The 18,304-nt window shown below is 36.8% G+C and overlaps 1 protein-coding gene across 1 annotated transcript in view; it reads left to right on the top strand.

Annotated features, from left to right (window-relative positions):
* Cntnap2 (contactin associated protein 2) overlaps positions 1-18,304 on the top strand; it is a 2,034,995-nt gene that overhangs the window by 621,441 nt on the left and 1,395,250 nt on the right. The window contains exon 3 of the mRNA XM_028876400.2: positions 4,068-4,261. Coding sequence (XP_028732233.1) covers positions 4,068-4,261 — 194 coding nt within the window. The remainder of the gene's footprint in view (positions 1-4,067; positions 4,262-18,304) is intronic.

Raw genomic sequence — 18,304 nt, 5'->3', positions numbered from 1 at the left:
GACTGACCACTTAGTAGTGAAGGACCACTTGTGTGAGGCTCTTCCTTGAGGAAAACAATTTCTCCTGCTCTCAGCATCCTTAGTTGCCTGATGCTTTATGTCTAGGGGTGGGGCCTCACAAGGCTTCCTCCTTGCACACCAACATGTCTCTTAGTGCCATCCTGGACATTAAAGACATTTGTTAACCCATTCATTTTTGAAACCTTTCATGCAAGAGTATTGTATTACAGATTGTTAGCTCTCTTCCTCCCCTCTAACTCTTCCCCTGCTCTCCACTCCTTTTCTAACTTATGACCACTCTTTTAAAATTACTATTATTACACACACACACACACACACACACACGCACACGCACATGCACACGCACACACACACACAGAGGCACATGTGAGCAAGCACACATGCACACATATACAGGCCCTGCTATGGGATTTGGTGTTGCTCATATGTACATAAATGCAGAGCTGACAACTTGGGGTTAGATGGCATATCAGCCATTTCCCTAAAATAATATATAATTTCTAATTGTGTTTTAAATTTAAATTTAGATGGAGACCACTAAGGAGACCCATAACTGGTCAAAACCCACAGTATAAACTCATTTTTATTAAAACATAACCGCAATATCTTTACAGAATATGTAAAAATTATTATATTCCAATAGAATTGACTAATCATTAGGTGGAGTGCCGTAGCCTGCATAGCCTAAAATATTCACTATTAAACCTTCAATGGACAAGGCACCTGACTCAAGAGTTAGCCACTATCAATTACCATCCACTCCATGTGTCAAGTAAAGGATTTAGGGCTGTCTGAGTCTAGCCTTCCAGCTTGATGATATCATAGCCCCATAGTATGCTTCTTCCTATACTATAAAGGCTGTAATTCAAGCTACTGTTTTAAACACTCAATTATCTTTTAAAGAAATTCTAAACATAAATATTTAATATTTAGTGATGCACTAACCATTCCTAGTCTATTTATTCATGTACATAGATATTCTAATTGCAAAAAAAAATCTGAAGCTCTATATTTTATCTTTTAAGCAATATAAACAGATAGGTGATCAATTACCCCAGCTTTTAAAATAAAAATTGCTATTACTTTTATTTTTAAAGGCTAATTTTGGTGAGTATAGAAAGTTCACATGAAGACTTTTCAGTTTCCCCTGGTCAGTACTTGGTTCCATTGCTTTTTTTCCTCTATTATTTCTGATGAAAAGCTTCTGCCCTCTAAGGATATTGCAGATTTTATCTTTAACATTCTTGTCTAGCAGTGTTGGAACAGGACATTTGTATGTTTTTATTTGTCTATATTCTGCTTGGATTCAATGAACTCTCAGTCATTTGCACTTATGACTTTCAAACATTGTTTCTCACATATACATTGTCCCAAGTGGATACTAGATAGTCATCCTTTAAGCCTCTTTTTGTTTTCTGCCCCTGAGCTTCAGTTTGCAAGTGGATATAAGCATGTGTGTGTTCTAGTTTGATGATATTTTTCTCTGGTCTGTGCTAGTCATAATCATAACAACTCCCTGAAACAATCAATCCATAAAAGTCCTTATTGGATCACAGTTTTCAGGATCTCAGTCCATTATTAGTTGGCCTTGTTATTTGAGATCTACAGTGGCTCATTTCATGAAAAAAAAATGTTATTCATATTATGGTAACTGGCAGACAAAGCTGAGAGAGAAGGGGGGGGCTTGTGTCCCAATATCATCCTCAAGAGTACACCACCAATGACCAATTATCTTCCAGTTTCTCCCATCACTTAAAGTACCAATCAGAACCACTAGTGGCACAGGATAGGGCATAGGCCTCAAACACAAGGATCTTTTGAGGATGTTTACCATACCAAGTGCAGTTCAGTTAAATCTTCCAAGAAGGCAGACCAGTAATCAAATTTCAGTTATATGAATCCTAAAGTTCTCATTGTATTCTCTTTAATGTTTCTTTATTACATGAAAATTTTCTACTTGTTTCTTTAATATCTGTGTGTCTTCCTTAAAACAACAGGACTAATTCTTAATCACTGATAAGTTTCCATCTGGTAATTATCATCATTTCTGTTATTTTGAAATTCATTTCTGCATAGTGATTTTTCTCTGGTTGTGAGTCCTATTTTCCTACTACTCCAAAGACCTAGAGTTTTGAACGTATAATAAACAATACTATACATGTGACTGTTGTTGAATTTTTATGACCTGCTTTGACCTAGAGTTGATATGCTTGAAAAAGGAGTTTATGTGTCAAATTGACTTTCAATAACCCCTGTTCAAGGATAATGACTAGCCCTTATTCCATCACCAGCACTACCACCACCACCACCACCACTGTCGTCTTCATCATCATCATTGTCATCATCATCATCAGCAGTAAAATATGCCATCCCTTCTTCTACTGGGTGGCCGTTCTGGAATTGCTACCGCATGACTAGTATTGTTCAACAAGAACTGTCAGTATGACCTAGTCTGTGATCAAATTCTTCCAATGTGTGCAACATCTGGGTATTCACCTCAGAATCTCATTTGTCTAATCATATGGAGTCTTGACCAGAACACATACATTTGGTCTGACACACAGACTTCATAAATGCCCATTTTGGATTTTCAGTAGTCTTTCTCTACAAAACCACTTCCTTTATAGGAGTCTACCCTGCTGTCTCCAGCTTCCTCAGTAGTTTCAAAATCTGTCCTACCTAAGCCAGGCGGTGGTGGCACATACCTTTAGTCCCAGCACTTGGGAGGCAGAGCCAGGCAGATCTCTGTGAGTTCAAGGCCAGCCTGGGCTACAGAGCAGTTGCAGGAAAGACACAAAGCTACACAGAGAAACCCTGAAAAAAAATCCTCTGTGCTGCCTCTGCCCCAGAGACACTCTTCTGCTCTCTTTGGATCTTCTTCCCATGTCATGATCTGGGAAGTGAATCATTCCCAAATCTGGAAACTAGCATGGCTAACCTCACTTATCCATCCTCTTATATGGGTCAGATTTCAGTCCTCAAAATAGTTATTGCATATTTGCCCAGTTTTCTTAGTTGCTTAGAAAATTGTTCTACTGTCATTCAAAGCAATATTTGTTCCAAGTAAATAAACACAGTTAAAAGCATACTGCACCTCTGGCAATCCTCAGAGAATAGATTATATTCCCAGCCTTTGAAATCATTTATTTTTAAAATGATGAATATATTTTGATATGCTTTTTCTTTGATACTTTGTTAAATTTTTTTCCACCAATTATTCTCTTTAGTATCTCTAAGCACAAAGCCTTCTGCCATAGTTTCTGTCATTTATTTGTGGGCAGTCACAAATATGACTAGAATTTGAATCTTTTTAATCCCTATTAACTCTATTTGACTTTTTAAAATTATCTTTTCTAACTATTTGCTGGTCAAGTATCATATTTTATCAAAGATATTTAATTTTGTCTAGTACCTCAAATAATTTTATAAACTTTTGGCTATCAGGTAACATTGGCTTTACTATCAAGTAACATTATCCCTTACTAATATAGAGTGGCTCATTTTGAACATACCTCATCTCTCATGAGCTTTAGTATATAATTATAATTTATTTTAAGTAACAGGGCATCTACAGGCTTTGACTCTGAACTTCTTAAAGCAAAACATATTTGAAAGTTTTATATAATTGAGTTTTGTTTCATTTACAATTTACTAAATGGTAAAACCTCACATAAGGAAAGCAAAAGCATAACTACTTAGTTTTTTTCCTTATGGTCTTAACAGAAGAGTTCATGGTAAATTGATCAACCCTCAGTCAATTAGACTTTGACATGTACTAATAAGATCTAATTGAGGAATTATGAAGACATTTGCTCAGGAGAAAATGAGCACATAATTACACCATAAAGAGGTTAAAGAATCAATGTTACCCAGCTGGAAGAATATTAGTTGAAGTCCCAATGGCATCAATAAAGGACACTTCATAACACATCTGTGAAATACAGCACTGACTGAAAAGGCCAATTAAGATATGTAGAATAATCCAGCTTTAATTGTAAGAGTTCAATTTTAAACATCCATTTCCCCTTTGTCTCTGCCCACTGCAGGTGCTGGGGGATGGTCTCCATCAGACAGTGACCACTATCAATGGCTTCAGGTTGATTTCGGCAACCGGAAGCAGATAAGTGCCATTGCAACCCAAGGAAGGTATAGCAGTTCCGACTGGGTGACTCAGTATCGGATGCTCTACAGTGACACAGGAAGAAACTGGAAACCTTATCATCAGGATGGGAATATCTGGGTGAGTCACTGTCAGAAATGCCAGGATGCAGAACCGAAAGGAGAATATGTGAAAGTGGGAGAGGACTCGCTTGACCTGTTCATAGTTGCAAATATTTATCTGTGAAAACTACTGGAAGGCTACTAATTAGCCAGCTACTTAACTAATTCAGTTTTGTACATTAAAGCAACATTTTCTTAGACTGCAATACACAGCCAGTGCTTAGATCAGTTGGTCTCCGTCTTGATAAATTATTCAAATCACTTGAAGGACTGTTTATATATAAAGACATAAGTTACACCTGGATCAACCAAATCAAGATCATGGCCTTAGAAAACCCAACTAAAGAATGGTGTTTCAAACCATCATTACAGATCTATATACCCTTTTTGTTGTTCCATGGTGAAAAAATATAAAATTTGATCCACATACTCTGAAAATATCTCAGTTGGTTATAAAGTTATGTTTTCAACCAAATAGTCACCATATTTTAATAATTATTTATGGCTAAACTATACATGAGCTATTTTAGTTTATTAAACTATATTTTTTAAGTCTACAATAAAAAAAATCAAGTGAAATAACGGGTATAAAACAGAAAGAAGAAAAAGAGAGAGGATTGGCTCATGGTATCAGACAGAGAAATGGGTACTTTCAACCTATCAGGGCTCACTTACTGGAAATAGGTACTTTTTTTAAAGGCCAAATGTTCATGTGAGTTTCTAGAGTTGTGAATTTACTAGATTAGGCAGCCATTACTACATGAGTGGCCAACGATGGCAAGCATAGTGTGAAATAAGCACATGATCCCTAGATAATAATAAATATGTCTCCCCAAGAAGGATTACAGAAATAACTCATCTCAGGCCATAGTAATGTATCAATAATGCCTATGTATTGGAAATTGTAACGTATGGGAAACACATTGGAGGGAAAATATCTCTTTGATGAAAAGTTTTCGTTACATTCTGAGGGTAACCCAAAGCCTCAGGTATAAGTTGTAGAAAGGTGATTCTCAAACATAGACAGAAGAAAAAATAAAAAAAAGTTGTACTAATGTACTTGCGTATGCTTTATAACAATAATAAAAGAGGTAGGTAAATGTAGCTATATTAGACCTTGATTTACTTTGATGGAGGAAGTAATTAGGGTTAGTTACAACATGACTGGATGCAGATATGTTGAAAAGGTAAGATTGTTCAAGATAACTCGGATTCCTCTGGTGATATATGTAAACAATCGAAATGGTTGTGCCGGGAAAACACTCTTAAAAGAGCTCATGTGGAGAAGGCAGGCTGTGTATACAAAGAGTTCATAGCCTTTTCTGATGATGATAAAGCATGTGCTTCTGTGATCTTCTCCCATTCTGATACTAGGTTTATCTCTTCCTTTCAAGCTCCTCATTGAAATTAGCATAATGATGAGTGATAAGTAATAAGTGATGATTTCTAGAAGATTTTATATGAGCTAATCATGAAATTGTAAAATTACCAACAAGTTTAAGGTGCAATATAAATATTGTGAAATACATTTAAGTGCTAGTAAGCATGTCACATAATGAGTATAATAACCTATGGCAGAAATGTTTGAATCCCTGCTAATATCAAGAACGATGACTAGTGAAAATTAATTTGCTTCTATCCGTCCTCAACAACATTAAGTGATGGAATTTTAACTCTTACAATATCAGCAAACTATATCTAGGTTTAAGTTTAGCATTGATGATAATTAAATATTAATTTATTTGTAATTTATTTCTACTTAATATTATGGAAGTTGGACTTTTAAATAAATTAGACAAAGTTGATAGGCCTTTTGGTTGACAGAATGCTACAAGATGACATTTTTGGGTAATCAGAATGTTTCAAAGTTAATATGGTTTTGAGCTAGCATTTCTTACTCATCCTATGATTGACTACCTGAGGAGAATGGAGGGCAAAGTTAATTCTAGCTTTTGAATATGATTTTTAACAAATATAAGTGCCATTTACCTCTATAATAGTTAAAGAAATAGGTGATACAGCTAATACAATATTTTTCAAAGTCCATGTAAAAATTTTGAGTGATTTTACCATCATTGGTGCCAGAAAAAGGAGTAAGTGTTAAAAAAAAAAATGTCATTCCCTAGACTTCATACTGTAAGCATTAACTGAAATCAAGCACAGTTACCAGCACTGAGTCCTCATGACAACAGTCCTATCAGTATCCGTGTGCTGAGCTCCCCTGGCTCCAATAGATAACCCATTGTCACACAGAGGTCCTGGTTAATCTTGGTGGTTCACAAAACAATAATAATAGACATGAATGGAAGAGGGATTCACTGGGAGGGGATAGGGTGAACAGGAGCAGTAGTGAGGTAGGGGTGGGGTAAGAGTGGTCACTAGGCAAGGTGTGAAATTGTTTCAAAAATGAAAATTAAAGGATAGCAGCTATCAACTAATATGTGTCAAGTAAACAAAGGGAACAAGTTACATACATGAAAAATGTTGGCATCTCACACATTTTTAAAGTCATGAATCTTTGTCTGAAATGGTTTCTTGAAAAGATTCCTAAGATGGCCTATTCAAATATTTTACCTGCAAAGATGTAAGCTGCTAAATGTACCTAACTAGCCAAATCTTCCAGTCCTCTCATTTATTTAACATAATGCAATCCTGTGTCCCTTAGTGACAAGGACATTTCCTTCTATGCAGTATCCCCTTTGCAATGTAAATGACAACATTCAGATAGGCAAAAAATGGCCCCTCTCATTGCGATAACACAGTTCTAGAACTCAGATTTGCACACTTCTATTCAATTTTCCAGGGTCTCCTATTTATGAAGGCGAAAAAGAAATATTATATGTAATAGTCTCTTACTAGATGTCCATTAAACATTACATTAAATAAGAATTCCACCATTTAAGTTTGCCTAAGTAATTTAATTACTCAGGTTTCAAAGCAGATATTTGAAATACAAATAACAAAATACTTATTAATGGAAAATAATTTTATATTATATATTTATTTTATTTGTATTATTTATTATATATAATTTTATATTTCATAAGATATATGTTTCAAATTTACCTCTATAATGTAGACACAATGTTCTCTCTCTGTAGGAATTTTTTCCTTGAACACAAGAAAATGAGTATATATTTCTAATCATTTCTTAAAGAGTTTTGACCCCTTTTGATAATAGTCAGCAGGTTTTAGACAAAATTAATTACCACTGTATGTCTTGGGGATTCCTACTGTGGAGAAATGTCTTATCATATTGAAATTACATAGTTAGAGTCTCAGTAAGAGTATGGGAAAATATATATATATATATATATATATATATATATATATATATATATATATGCTGCCATTATCTAACACATCAAATAGAATATTAATTAATAAGACTTTTAAAAACTTGAACATTTGTCACTTTTTTAAATATAATTTTAGCACAAAAAGCACCACCTTAACTCACTAAGTTTCATAGTTTCAACCAAATTTGAAGCATCCCAAACATTTGGAATACACACAGATATCAGCAGGGAAAATTTTACTTTTTGCAATGTCAAATCAATAACTTCATTTCTTGATTAACACTAACACTTAGATAATTGATACTAACATTTAGATAATGAAAGTTTCCAAACTACTTTTTTTTTTGTTTGTTTGTTTTTGTTTTTGTAACAGCTCTGGCTGTTCTGGAACTCAGTTTGTAAATCAGACTGGCCTCTCGAACTCAGAGATCAGAGATCAACCTATCAATGGCTCCTGAGTACCAGGGTTAAAGGTGTTCATCACCACCACTGGGCTTCAAGCTACTATCTTCAATGAGACTGTAACATGTTGATTAGGAAGTGAAAATTGAGCTGTGGTATCAAAGGTCTGAATGAAGCATCTTGACTCATTCATTTGTTTCATATTACAGAAAGTTTCAAGGTTCCCCTGGAGCTGAAATTCCTAATCTGAAAATTAGAGAAACAACCAGGATGTTAAATTATATAAGTAAGGATGCAATTATATAAGTAAGCAAATTTAACAAGATACAATACTTTAGAAACTCAAGTATTACCCAGCCTAGAAGCAATTTACCCATCACGTCTTCAGTGATGAGCACCTCAAATACTTCGATCCCCTCTGTCCTCTGCACATTCAAACAGTACCTCTGTTGACACTCATGCATGACTTAAAATACCCGACAATATTGCCAATGACGGAAACATGACTTCACAAAAGAGGTAGAACATAAGCGAATCTCTGACATGTTTTCCAAATGAACACAGGGAAGAGAGTCCTTTAATACATCAGTGCCTGGCGCGCGGCAATTCTGGCCAGGGACTCGGGGCTGTGAGGCCTTGCTCTGAGCCAAAAGTCAGTGTAGTGCTTGTAACAGATTATTTGTTACCATAATGATGGCCTTGTGTGCAATGAGCCATGTAAGGGGACAGCGTTTAAAAATGAGTGGGTGATTCTGTCCTATCTCTTCAACCATTTGTCATAGTGGTTGCACTAATTTTCCAAATCATTTAAAAATCTGTTCTTATTAGAAATGCGCAACACAAATGCCTGTGTTCCACACTGCAGTCGTATGCTTAGAATAGTCTTTCTGCATATGACACTAAGGAAGCAAAACCCCTCTCCAGGCTTGTCCATTTGTCCTCATCAGACAATAGCACCAACTGCACTGCTTGCCAAAGCAGTTTTCTTCATGGCGATCTGAGGTTACTCTTGTTCACTTTCACATGCAAATGTGAAATCAGGTATTTGGGGGAAAGACAAAGCAGGCATATTTGAAAGAATTGTATCATTTATTGAGCAATAAAGCATGTAATAACTATCTCATTAAATATTTTCCAAAATGATGTTTGACATAAGTAAGTAAAAATCTTTAGTACTTATATAGGATAAAATGAACTCCAAGATTAATTCAAAACAAGCTCCTTGGTTCTGTGAAATAGATATTTCTATTTACACCTCTTTTTGACTGGCTGATATTTTTAAAGTTCCATGAATTTTAATAAGCCTAGTGGGCATTCAGATCCTTTGATGAGCACTGTTAATGCCTCTATAGTGGATTTGATCACTCTTCTCTTTTATACTTGTATTGTGAGCATCTCATAGTAAGGGGTCATGGTTACTTCTTATGTTAGTTTGAAACCATCCAATATCTCTTCCTTATAGTACTAGTTCCATTCGAACAAATATGGCTGTGTCTAATTTTTCCTCAAAAATCTGAAACATAGAAGCAATGTCATTATGAATTTGAATATTTTTTGGTATACATTGTTCAGCAAGGAAAAGTGACATAATCATACACTGCTTTTCATTGACATTCAAATAAATAAGTTATTATTCTTTATAGTCTAGTGAGATTTCCACCTACAAGGTAAATAGGATATATGAAATTATAATTATAATTTTTGAAGTGCATTTGGCTACTTAAGAAGTTCTGGGATAAAGATGCCCAGGCCTGGAGAGATAGCTCAGCAGGTGATACTGTATTCTCCTTTTCCAGAGGACCAGTGTTAATTTCCAAAGACCTGTTTCAGGAAGCTCACACTCTTCTTTCACTCCAGCTTCAGGGGAATGCGATGCCCTTGACTTCTACGGGAAACTGCATTTGTGTGCACATTCCCCCCACAACATACACATAACTAAAAACAATGAAAACAAGTATTTAAAATGATTCTTTTCAAGAACATAGATATTCTTAAATACCTAGTTTTATATGGGAATCACACAATAAGGATTCAAGTTTTTTCTTTTCCTTAGATTAAAATTGTGAAGTATTCAAAAGCATTGATCTAGTATATGACCTTAGATCTGGCCTTGAAAGTTGAAAATAAACTGTTTGGCTTTACAATGACATTCTTCTATGTAGTTGTTGGCATGTGGATTATGCTAGAGCTGTGCTTTTCAGCCTGAAGTGAATAATAAGTCAAAATGTAGCTGGAAAAGAGTTTAATATGTCACTCAAACCATAGTCCAATAAATTGCTACACTGCGTCCTATACATCACCATATAAAACATGTCTAGACAGCTTGTTTAGTTCCTGGCTTTTTTTTTAAGATGTCGAGGAAAATATAGCCAGGATGCTTCTGTTATGGTTATTTTGATCAATTCACGATTCTTAACTTTGGAACTCCAAGGAAGGAGATAAACCATTTCAGTCCATAGTATCCATTCATGTCTCTGGGGGCTAATTGAAAAGTTCAAGGTAAGCAAGAGTTCAAGCCAGGTCTATAAGTGAGTGTTAGATTGAGTGAGAAAGATAGATAAGAGAGAGAGAGTAGCATAAGGATATCCATAGACTAGGGAGATTCTCTCGGTGTTTGTTTGTTCATTCATTTTTGATACAGGGTCTTTTTATGTAACTCATGCTGGCCTCAAACTTGCCATCCTCCCAAGTACTGGTGTTGTAAATTTGAGGTGTATGGCCTAGCTTATGAAGGTAGGGGTGAGCGATTTCCTATTTTATTTCCTATTTATTTTTTTAATCAGTTAAGAATAACATACATATGTTCATATATAAGAAGAAGACTGAATAATATCCAGATGAGAGCAGTAGTTTATGGGCTGGAGAAAGGGGAAGAGTGAGGAAAAATGGGGGAAAATGTATTTTCTTAGCTCAGAAGTAGAAAGGCACAGACAGGGGCCTATGAATGCCTGCTTCTTAAATGTGGCCAAGGCACCAGCAGCGACCAACACCCGTGTCTGTTAGGAAGGCAAAATCTCAGCGATCTACAGGAGACCCTTAAAATCTACAGTTTGGCAGGCAACAACTATCACTTGAAGGTGGTGTACATCACTTTCAGCATCTCAGAGGCTCCTAGGAGAAAGAAGAATTAGAACCAGGCCCCATGTCTCCAAAAGATAGAAGTAGGACTAAAATTCACAGTGCAACATACAAACCTGTTTATCTTGCAAAAAGAATGAACATTGGCACATTGTCTCTTACTGAGCAGTGGCACTTTTAAAGAGTGAAGATTAACAAAATAAACGTAATTATCATCTTCTAGGGGTGAAATGAGTGGGAATTCTGTGGTAAAGCTAGGCACATGCAACTTGACAATGTCCTAACGGATACAGGCTTCCAGCGTTGTTTTGACCATGCAAAGAAGGATTCTCCTTTAGAGCGGCTGAGGGTTAGGGCCAGGTGAGGCACTCAACAGTGTTCACTAAACTGGAGAAGAACCGTCATGCAGACAGGAGGAGAGGGAAGGTTTCGCAAGCAGCGACTCTTCTGTTGAATTAGGTACCTACGGGGCTGGGGCTTTATAAATAGCTATGTCTTTCCTGGATTTTTACAAGCAAATAAAACCTTCACTTCTGCATGAAATCTGGACTTATACCCTTTCAATCAATAATGGTGAAGTTACATAAAGATCCAGCTTTTAAAGAACTTCAGAGGGTGGGTGTGCATTCTTCCAGGCCATGAGTTTCCATCCCTGTTTCCACCACCACTTATTACACAGCATTCACTAAGAAGCACACACTAGCTATCTAAGGCCTTACAACTCACTTGGTGTTTCTCTTTCTCCAGAAAAGTGAGACAAGACTGAAAAAGCATGTTGTTATTCACCTCTGACCCTCAAATCCAAATATACTGACCCTGTTATATTATATGATACTGATTGCCTATTTTAGCTTTGTAAGAAGTCCCATTAACTGTAAATACTCACTTGCTAATTTTGACTAGATGAAAACAATATTGAAAGCACCTACAGTGTATACAAAACAAGATAGATGGGATCTGGAACTATCCCAGAGACATCCAAAATACTGTGTGCATTCAATCATGCCGACCAACTCTCTATGGGTCTTAGTTGACTTAACTCAAAAAGTATATCATACTACCTGAATGGAAAAAAAATGAAGACATGATGGTATGGTGGGGGAGAAGGTTTATTGTAGATATGAGGGAGAGCATAAGCAGAGGCACCTGGAAGAATCCAGAGTAAATATGGCTGGCAGACTGTGGGGGAGAGGGTAGGCAAGAAGGGAGAGCCAGAAGCCAGGAAATCAGGAGAGTGGGAACCAAGAGTAGCAGCCAAGAAGCAAAGAGATTGGTATAGTCAAAATGGCTGGGTTGAATAGGGATAAGAGAAGCTGGTAAGGGAAAGCCTGGGCCAGTCCTGGGTTGGAGAGATTAAGGTGTGTAGGAGGGGGCACTTGGGGGAGGAGTATGATAACCAAGAGGACCCTATAACAGTGAATTGGCTGCCAGTGTCAGCTGTTTGTCTTGAGTTTGAAACCTAACACTACTTACCTATGGAGTTCTTTTAATAATTAATTCATCTAAAATAAGTTGACAGGTGGCAGTGGCACATGCCTTTAATCCCAGCACTCGGGAGGCAGAGGCAGGCAGATCTCTGTGAGTTTAAGGCCAGCCTGGTCTACAGAGCAAGATCCAAGACAGGCACCAAAACTACACGGAGAAACCCTGTCTCGAAAAACAAAACAAAACAAAACAAAAAAGTTGAGACAATGGCACGTAAATATAATTCCTTCTTATCCTCCTATTTTCCTCTCCTGTCATTATTTGCCAATTTGTTGCTGCTGTTATTGTTATAATTCATAGCCACTTCCTAGCTACGTGGCTGTGCATGCACTGTCCAGCAGTCAGGCAAAAATGCTTAGTCACCCCAGGGCCTTACATCCTAAGTAATCTGTGAGCCTTGTAGTCACGTAATCTGCATACAGCGTGATCACATAATCTATGCGCATGTATGGCATAGCTATGTAAGCCCAAATGCACATGCGCTGCTTGGTAACCTATAAAAGCAGATTCCACCTGTTTCCTGCTCTCTCTTGTGCACTATTCATTTTCAGTAGGCCTATCCTCATCCTTACATTTCCCTTCCCTAATAAAACTCTAATAGTGGGTAAATAGTGCCACAATTAAATAACAGTTATTGATTGTAGCTTGTGATAGAAGAAGCACTAGAAAGTAAGAGGTAGGCTTCTCCTTGAGAATAGCATAGTCCACGTTCAGGGGCAATAAAAATCATAACATCAACTTTAAACAAAGCCCAGGCCACTATGTAGAGCATGCAGGTTGCTGTGCTCTGGTCACATGGAGGTACCTGCTTTCACTGTGGAGGTGACTATTCTCTGCATTTAACTCGTGGCCATAATCTTGCCAAATAACTAATTTTGTCCATTCTGACAATTAAAAAGAATTAATGGCATGTTGAAACATCTTGGCAAATGTATTTGGATTGCTGGAGTTGAACTAGCTTAATTATAGACTGTAGTGACATGATCACCAATAATCACTGGGGCCAGAAGATGGCTCGTTGATAGGATGTCTGAATGGCTAATTCCACTACCATAATGAGATTTTTAGCTGCCCAGAGCAAAGAAGCATAGATATCTTGTTTTCCAACGGAAAGAATATTTAAGATAAATACCTGTACTGATCTCGTGAACTCTACTGACATATTTCAACGAGCCTGCCAGTAGGTCTGTTGCCACTCTCACTTAAGTGGTTTCTAATTGCATTAGTATTCAGCTTCAGTGACATCAGTGAAAACATCCCCCTATGATTTATCAAAGCAATGCCCAACATTACACCTGCGCCAATTAGCAAATAATAATACCAGCCAACCAACATTTACTGGGGATTTAAATGCTTCCTGAACTCTATCTCCTTTAATCTTCAAAACAAGAAGCATATGCCGATTTCATTTGTTATTCAGCCCTACCATAGGGCTGCAGATGTAGAGGATTAGAGGTGGGTGCTTTCCCAGGAGGATATGGAGCATTAACAATGTAGTTGGGTGATGGTGGCAGAAACATCAATGGAGTTTATTGTAGAGATCATGTCATAGCATGTTTTCATATCAAAGAAACATATCCTACATGGAAACCGCAAGCATGATGGGGCTGAGATTTGAAACCAAGGCTCTTTTGCTCACCAATGTCCTCATCACTGTGGTCCTTGTCATCTGTTCTTCTCTGTCCAAATGAAACGCATTATTTAAGAAGTTTTGCCCTTACTCTGGGAACAAGAGCAAAGCCTAAGGTCTTATTGGTTTGTTTTTGTTGCTGTTGCTACTTGTAGTTTGCTTTCTGAAACTGAAACTCCCTCTCTAGACCACTCTGGGCTTGAGTGTACAATTCTCCTAGCTCTGTTCTCAGTGCAAGGAGCTACAGTTAAGAGTTATTAAGTAAGCCAGATGTGGTGGCACACACCCTTAATCCCAGCAGTCAGGAGGCAGAGGTCACCAGTTCTCTGTGAATTCCAGGCCAGCCTAATCTACCTTGTAAATTCCAGCTCAGCACACAGTAGGACTCTGACTCATAAAAAAACCAACCAAACAAACACACAAAGAATTGTCATGGAAAAGTAGTAGAATTCTGTTTTAATTAGATTTATTTCAATTAGCTGTATAGAAGTGTACTTTTTTTGCATATTGCTAGGACAATGTGCTATTTTAGTACATATATACAGGGTAGAATATTTAAATCAAGTCCAACATATCTGTTCCATTTTAATTATAATAAACCACATATATAAGATAAGGATGTTTTTAGAAGAGATGACATAGAAGTTAAAAAACAGTTGAATTATCCAAGTAAAGATGACCAAATCCATTTTTCTGGTCTGAGTAAATCTCCCATGCACAAGACTGTGGCATGTAATATACATACAAGCTCACACATGCTCCTCTTTTTAACCCAAACCTTGCAACATTTACTTAAATATCTACATCTTAGTGGCTCATGTGACCCATGTCTATATAGTACTTGTCTTAGCTCTTTAAAAAAATCTGCCATAAGAAGCTTATATATGCTTATATTATAAGCATATAAAAGAATACAACACATATTTTGAAGTGATGATATTCATTCATTCCCAGAGGGAGCTAGAAACTTCTGTTTCAAACCCTATGAGTAAAAACTCTTAGAAAGTGCCTGTGTTTGTTGATTTTTTGAATGGCTAACTTCTTGCCTCTGTGTAGATTAGATTAACATAGCTGAGGTATTGCTGATTTCTAGACAGATAATTCATAATCTGATGTGTGAGAATAGTTCAAAAAGAATGACCAGGACAGAGATTCTTAGCCTTGGTGTGCCTAAGAGCACAGGAGAAAAATGTTTAATTCCTAATGAGGCTGGCAGCATCCCACCCCATTTAAATTTCAGTCTCTGCAATGAATCTCATCTAGTTGTTTTTAAAACAATCTTCCCAGGAGATTTTGATATCCAGCCCAGGATGAAGACCTTTGAGGAGATCAGTACAAAGCTGTCCATTCATAAGAGATTAGTACAAGTCTGTCACAGTTCTGAATGACACAGCCTGACAGTGTGGCTAAGAATGGGCAACCATTCTTTCCAGTCCTTGGTTCTCTAAGATTTGGCTTATCCTTTCAAGTATTAAAGAGAGAAAAGGATTGCTGAGCATATTCTACCTACAGAATCTTCCATGCAAAATCACCCAAGCTTCCATGGCTTTTGGTCATACATTTCATTGTCTCCAATTTTAATTTGAAAATTAAAAGACTCATGAACTTTCTTAGGATCCTAGTGCTAGGTATAGAAAAGACATAGGGATTAAATCCTATTAATGTTACCATTCCCATTTAAAAACACTCTTTACCCATAAAGAAGTTTGCTGTGGTTGCCAAACATTGGATGACTTATACAAGAGAAACAGACTATCACAGTATTGGAGAGGTCAGAAGTTTGAGGTCAAGATCTTGTCAGTGGAGGCTAGAGAGATGGTTCAGCAGTTAAGAGCCCTTGCTGTTCTTCCAAAGGACCTGAGTTGTGATCCTAGCTCCCACAAGTGCCCCAGAAGCACCTGTAACTCAAGTTACAGAGGATCTAATACCCACTTCTGGCCTTCACAGGCCAGGACACATTCATAGAGACAGACAGACAGACATACTACACACACACACACACATAAAAATAAAAGTGATTATTATCATTTTTTAGAGATAAGATCCTGACACTGTTAGTTCCAAGTTCAGGAAGAAACAACCAATTTCATGGTCTCCACCTGACAGGTAGCCCTCTGCCTCTCCCCTACTGCTTGACATCAATTTTCACCCATGTGTGTTTTTTTGTCTTCATTTGAAATTCTTTGAAAAGACTGAGTTGTATTAGATTAGCATTAGGACAACGTTCTACCTCAGTACAACTTCATATCTACTAATTATATGTTCAAATTGCATACACACACACACACACACACACACACACACACAAATTGCATACTTATATATACAACAGAATGCTGAGTTTGTTAGATTTGGACATATGAACTTGAGAGGTGACAGAATTCAACCACACATACCTAATTGTTAAAAATATATGGGCTGCTGCGAGTATTGCATGTGATAAAAAAAGACATTCTGTCAAATAAGGAAGCACTCAGCAGGACATGGGGCTCATGCCTTATATTCTCTGCAATTGGAAGCCTGAGATTTGGGGTGGGGGGGTTTACTATAAACTCAAAGCTACCTTGGGCCTGCTACAGAGACTGCTTTAAAATTCAAAAGACAAAACAATGACAACAGAAACCAAACAGTCCAAATAAAATAAATGAAATTTACGTTACAAATTAAAGATAACCCCTTCCGAGGAGAGTTTGCATCAACCCACATTAGCTCAGGAAATATTCAGAGTCAAACCATGAAATATTTATTATTGACTACTTATATATGTCTTTGCTTTCAATTACTTAAAAAACTTCAAGGAAACATTTCGGAAATATTCTACGATGGGCTACAGAAGAACTAAAGATACATTATAAACAAAACAAAACAAAATGCAACCATCTTATGTGAAATAGTAGGCTTTAGAAAACGTCCAAGCTGCAAATTTCATCCAGTATGTTGCTCCACACACAGTGCAATCTGACACTATCCACATTATTTAAATGCTTATTTGATATTAATTTCTATTAATAACTCAATTCTTGAGAGCATTTATTCCAGACATGCCTATGAGCAAAGAATCTTCCCAAAGCCTTTTGTATTGAAATCTGATATTTGATCACTGATGCCATCTGGGTTATAATAGTACCTGTTAAATATGGCAGGTTTCCTTAGTGAGCCCTTGCAGTTTCCTTGGGAAAAGTTAAGAGATACATTCCTTCTAGTTCAGACATGAAAACTGGGTTGCCTCGAGTGAAGCCATCGTTCATCTTATGCAGTTAGCAAGCAGGATTATTCATTCCGTGCACAGCGCTTGCCCTGTTTGTGTGTTTGTCAGCTTCGCTACAGTATACAAATTGGAAAATAGAGTTGTATATGATAGCCTAGAGCCACAGAAAGAGACTGTGAATTTATCATAAGGTTATTCAGGCTGTTTACATTCAGCCTGGCACAAGCAAGTGCTTGATATCAGAATAAAAAAAAATGTATATATAAAGGAAATGCCCTGCCCCTGTGCAAAGACTTTGTGCTGGTGATATATGTGACCATATGCAATGGGTTTTGGCATGACTTATTTAGAAAGGTCAGAGTATGATTAAATATCTGAAAGATGACAGCTTTATTCTTGGAATGCTTATAAAAAATTTTACTTTATATTTACTTAAAATAAGCAGTAATGTCGGGAGTGTTTTTCTTAAAGTTTAAATCCAAAGGCCAAAAAACCATTATTCAGAAATATTGTATTTCTGGGAGTCTGAAAATTGACATTAAAGTACAACATACATGCTTGTCTATACACATACACAATCAACTTTGTACTTCTTATTAATCTCCCCACAGTCACATGTGAAATAGAGCATATTTCATGGAACCAACCCTATTTCTCAACTGATTTGGTTTATGTGATTAAATATTTGGCAGTTTTCTTTTCTTTTTTATTACGTTTTTAGGTTAGTAATGCATTTTATTATGGCATTTTCATACATGTGCATCATTATATGCTGTTCCAATTTGTCCTCATTCCCAGCTGCCCTCCCCTGCTTCCCTTGCTCTGACTGGCTCCCTTTCTCTCCCCAGATAGTCATTTCTGTGTCTGTACCACATGTATTCAATAACTTCTCTCGATCCCTCCTTCCTTAAGTTCCTTCCCTCCTCTCATAATTCCTAGTTTTTTTACTTCATAAACATA

The sequence above is a fragment of the Peromyscus leucopus genome, chromosome 3 (genome assembly GCF_004664715.2).
Source record: "Peromyscus leucopus breed LL Stock chromosome 3, UCI_PerLeu_2.1, whole genome shotgun sequence".
Classification (NCBI taxonomy): Eukaryota; Metazoa; Chordata; class Mammalia; order Rodentia; family Cricetidae; genus Peromyscus; species Peromyscus leucopus.
The sequence above is the reverse complement of the archived record's forward strand: the minus strand, read 5'-3'. Positions and strand labels throughout refer to the sequence as shown.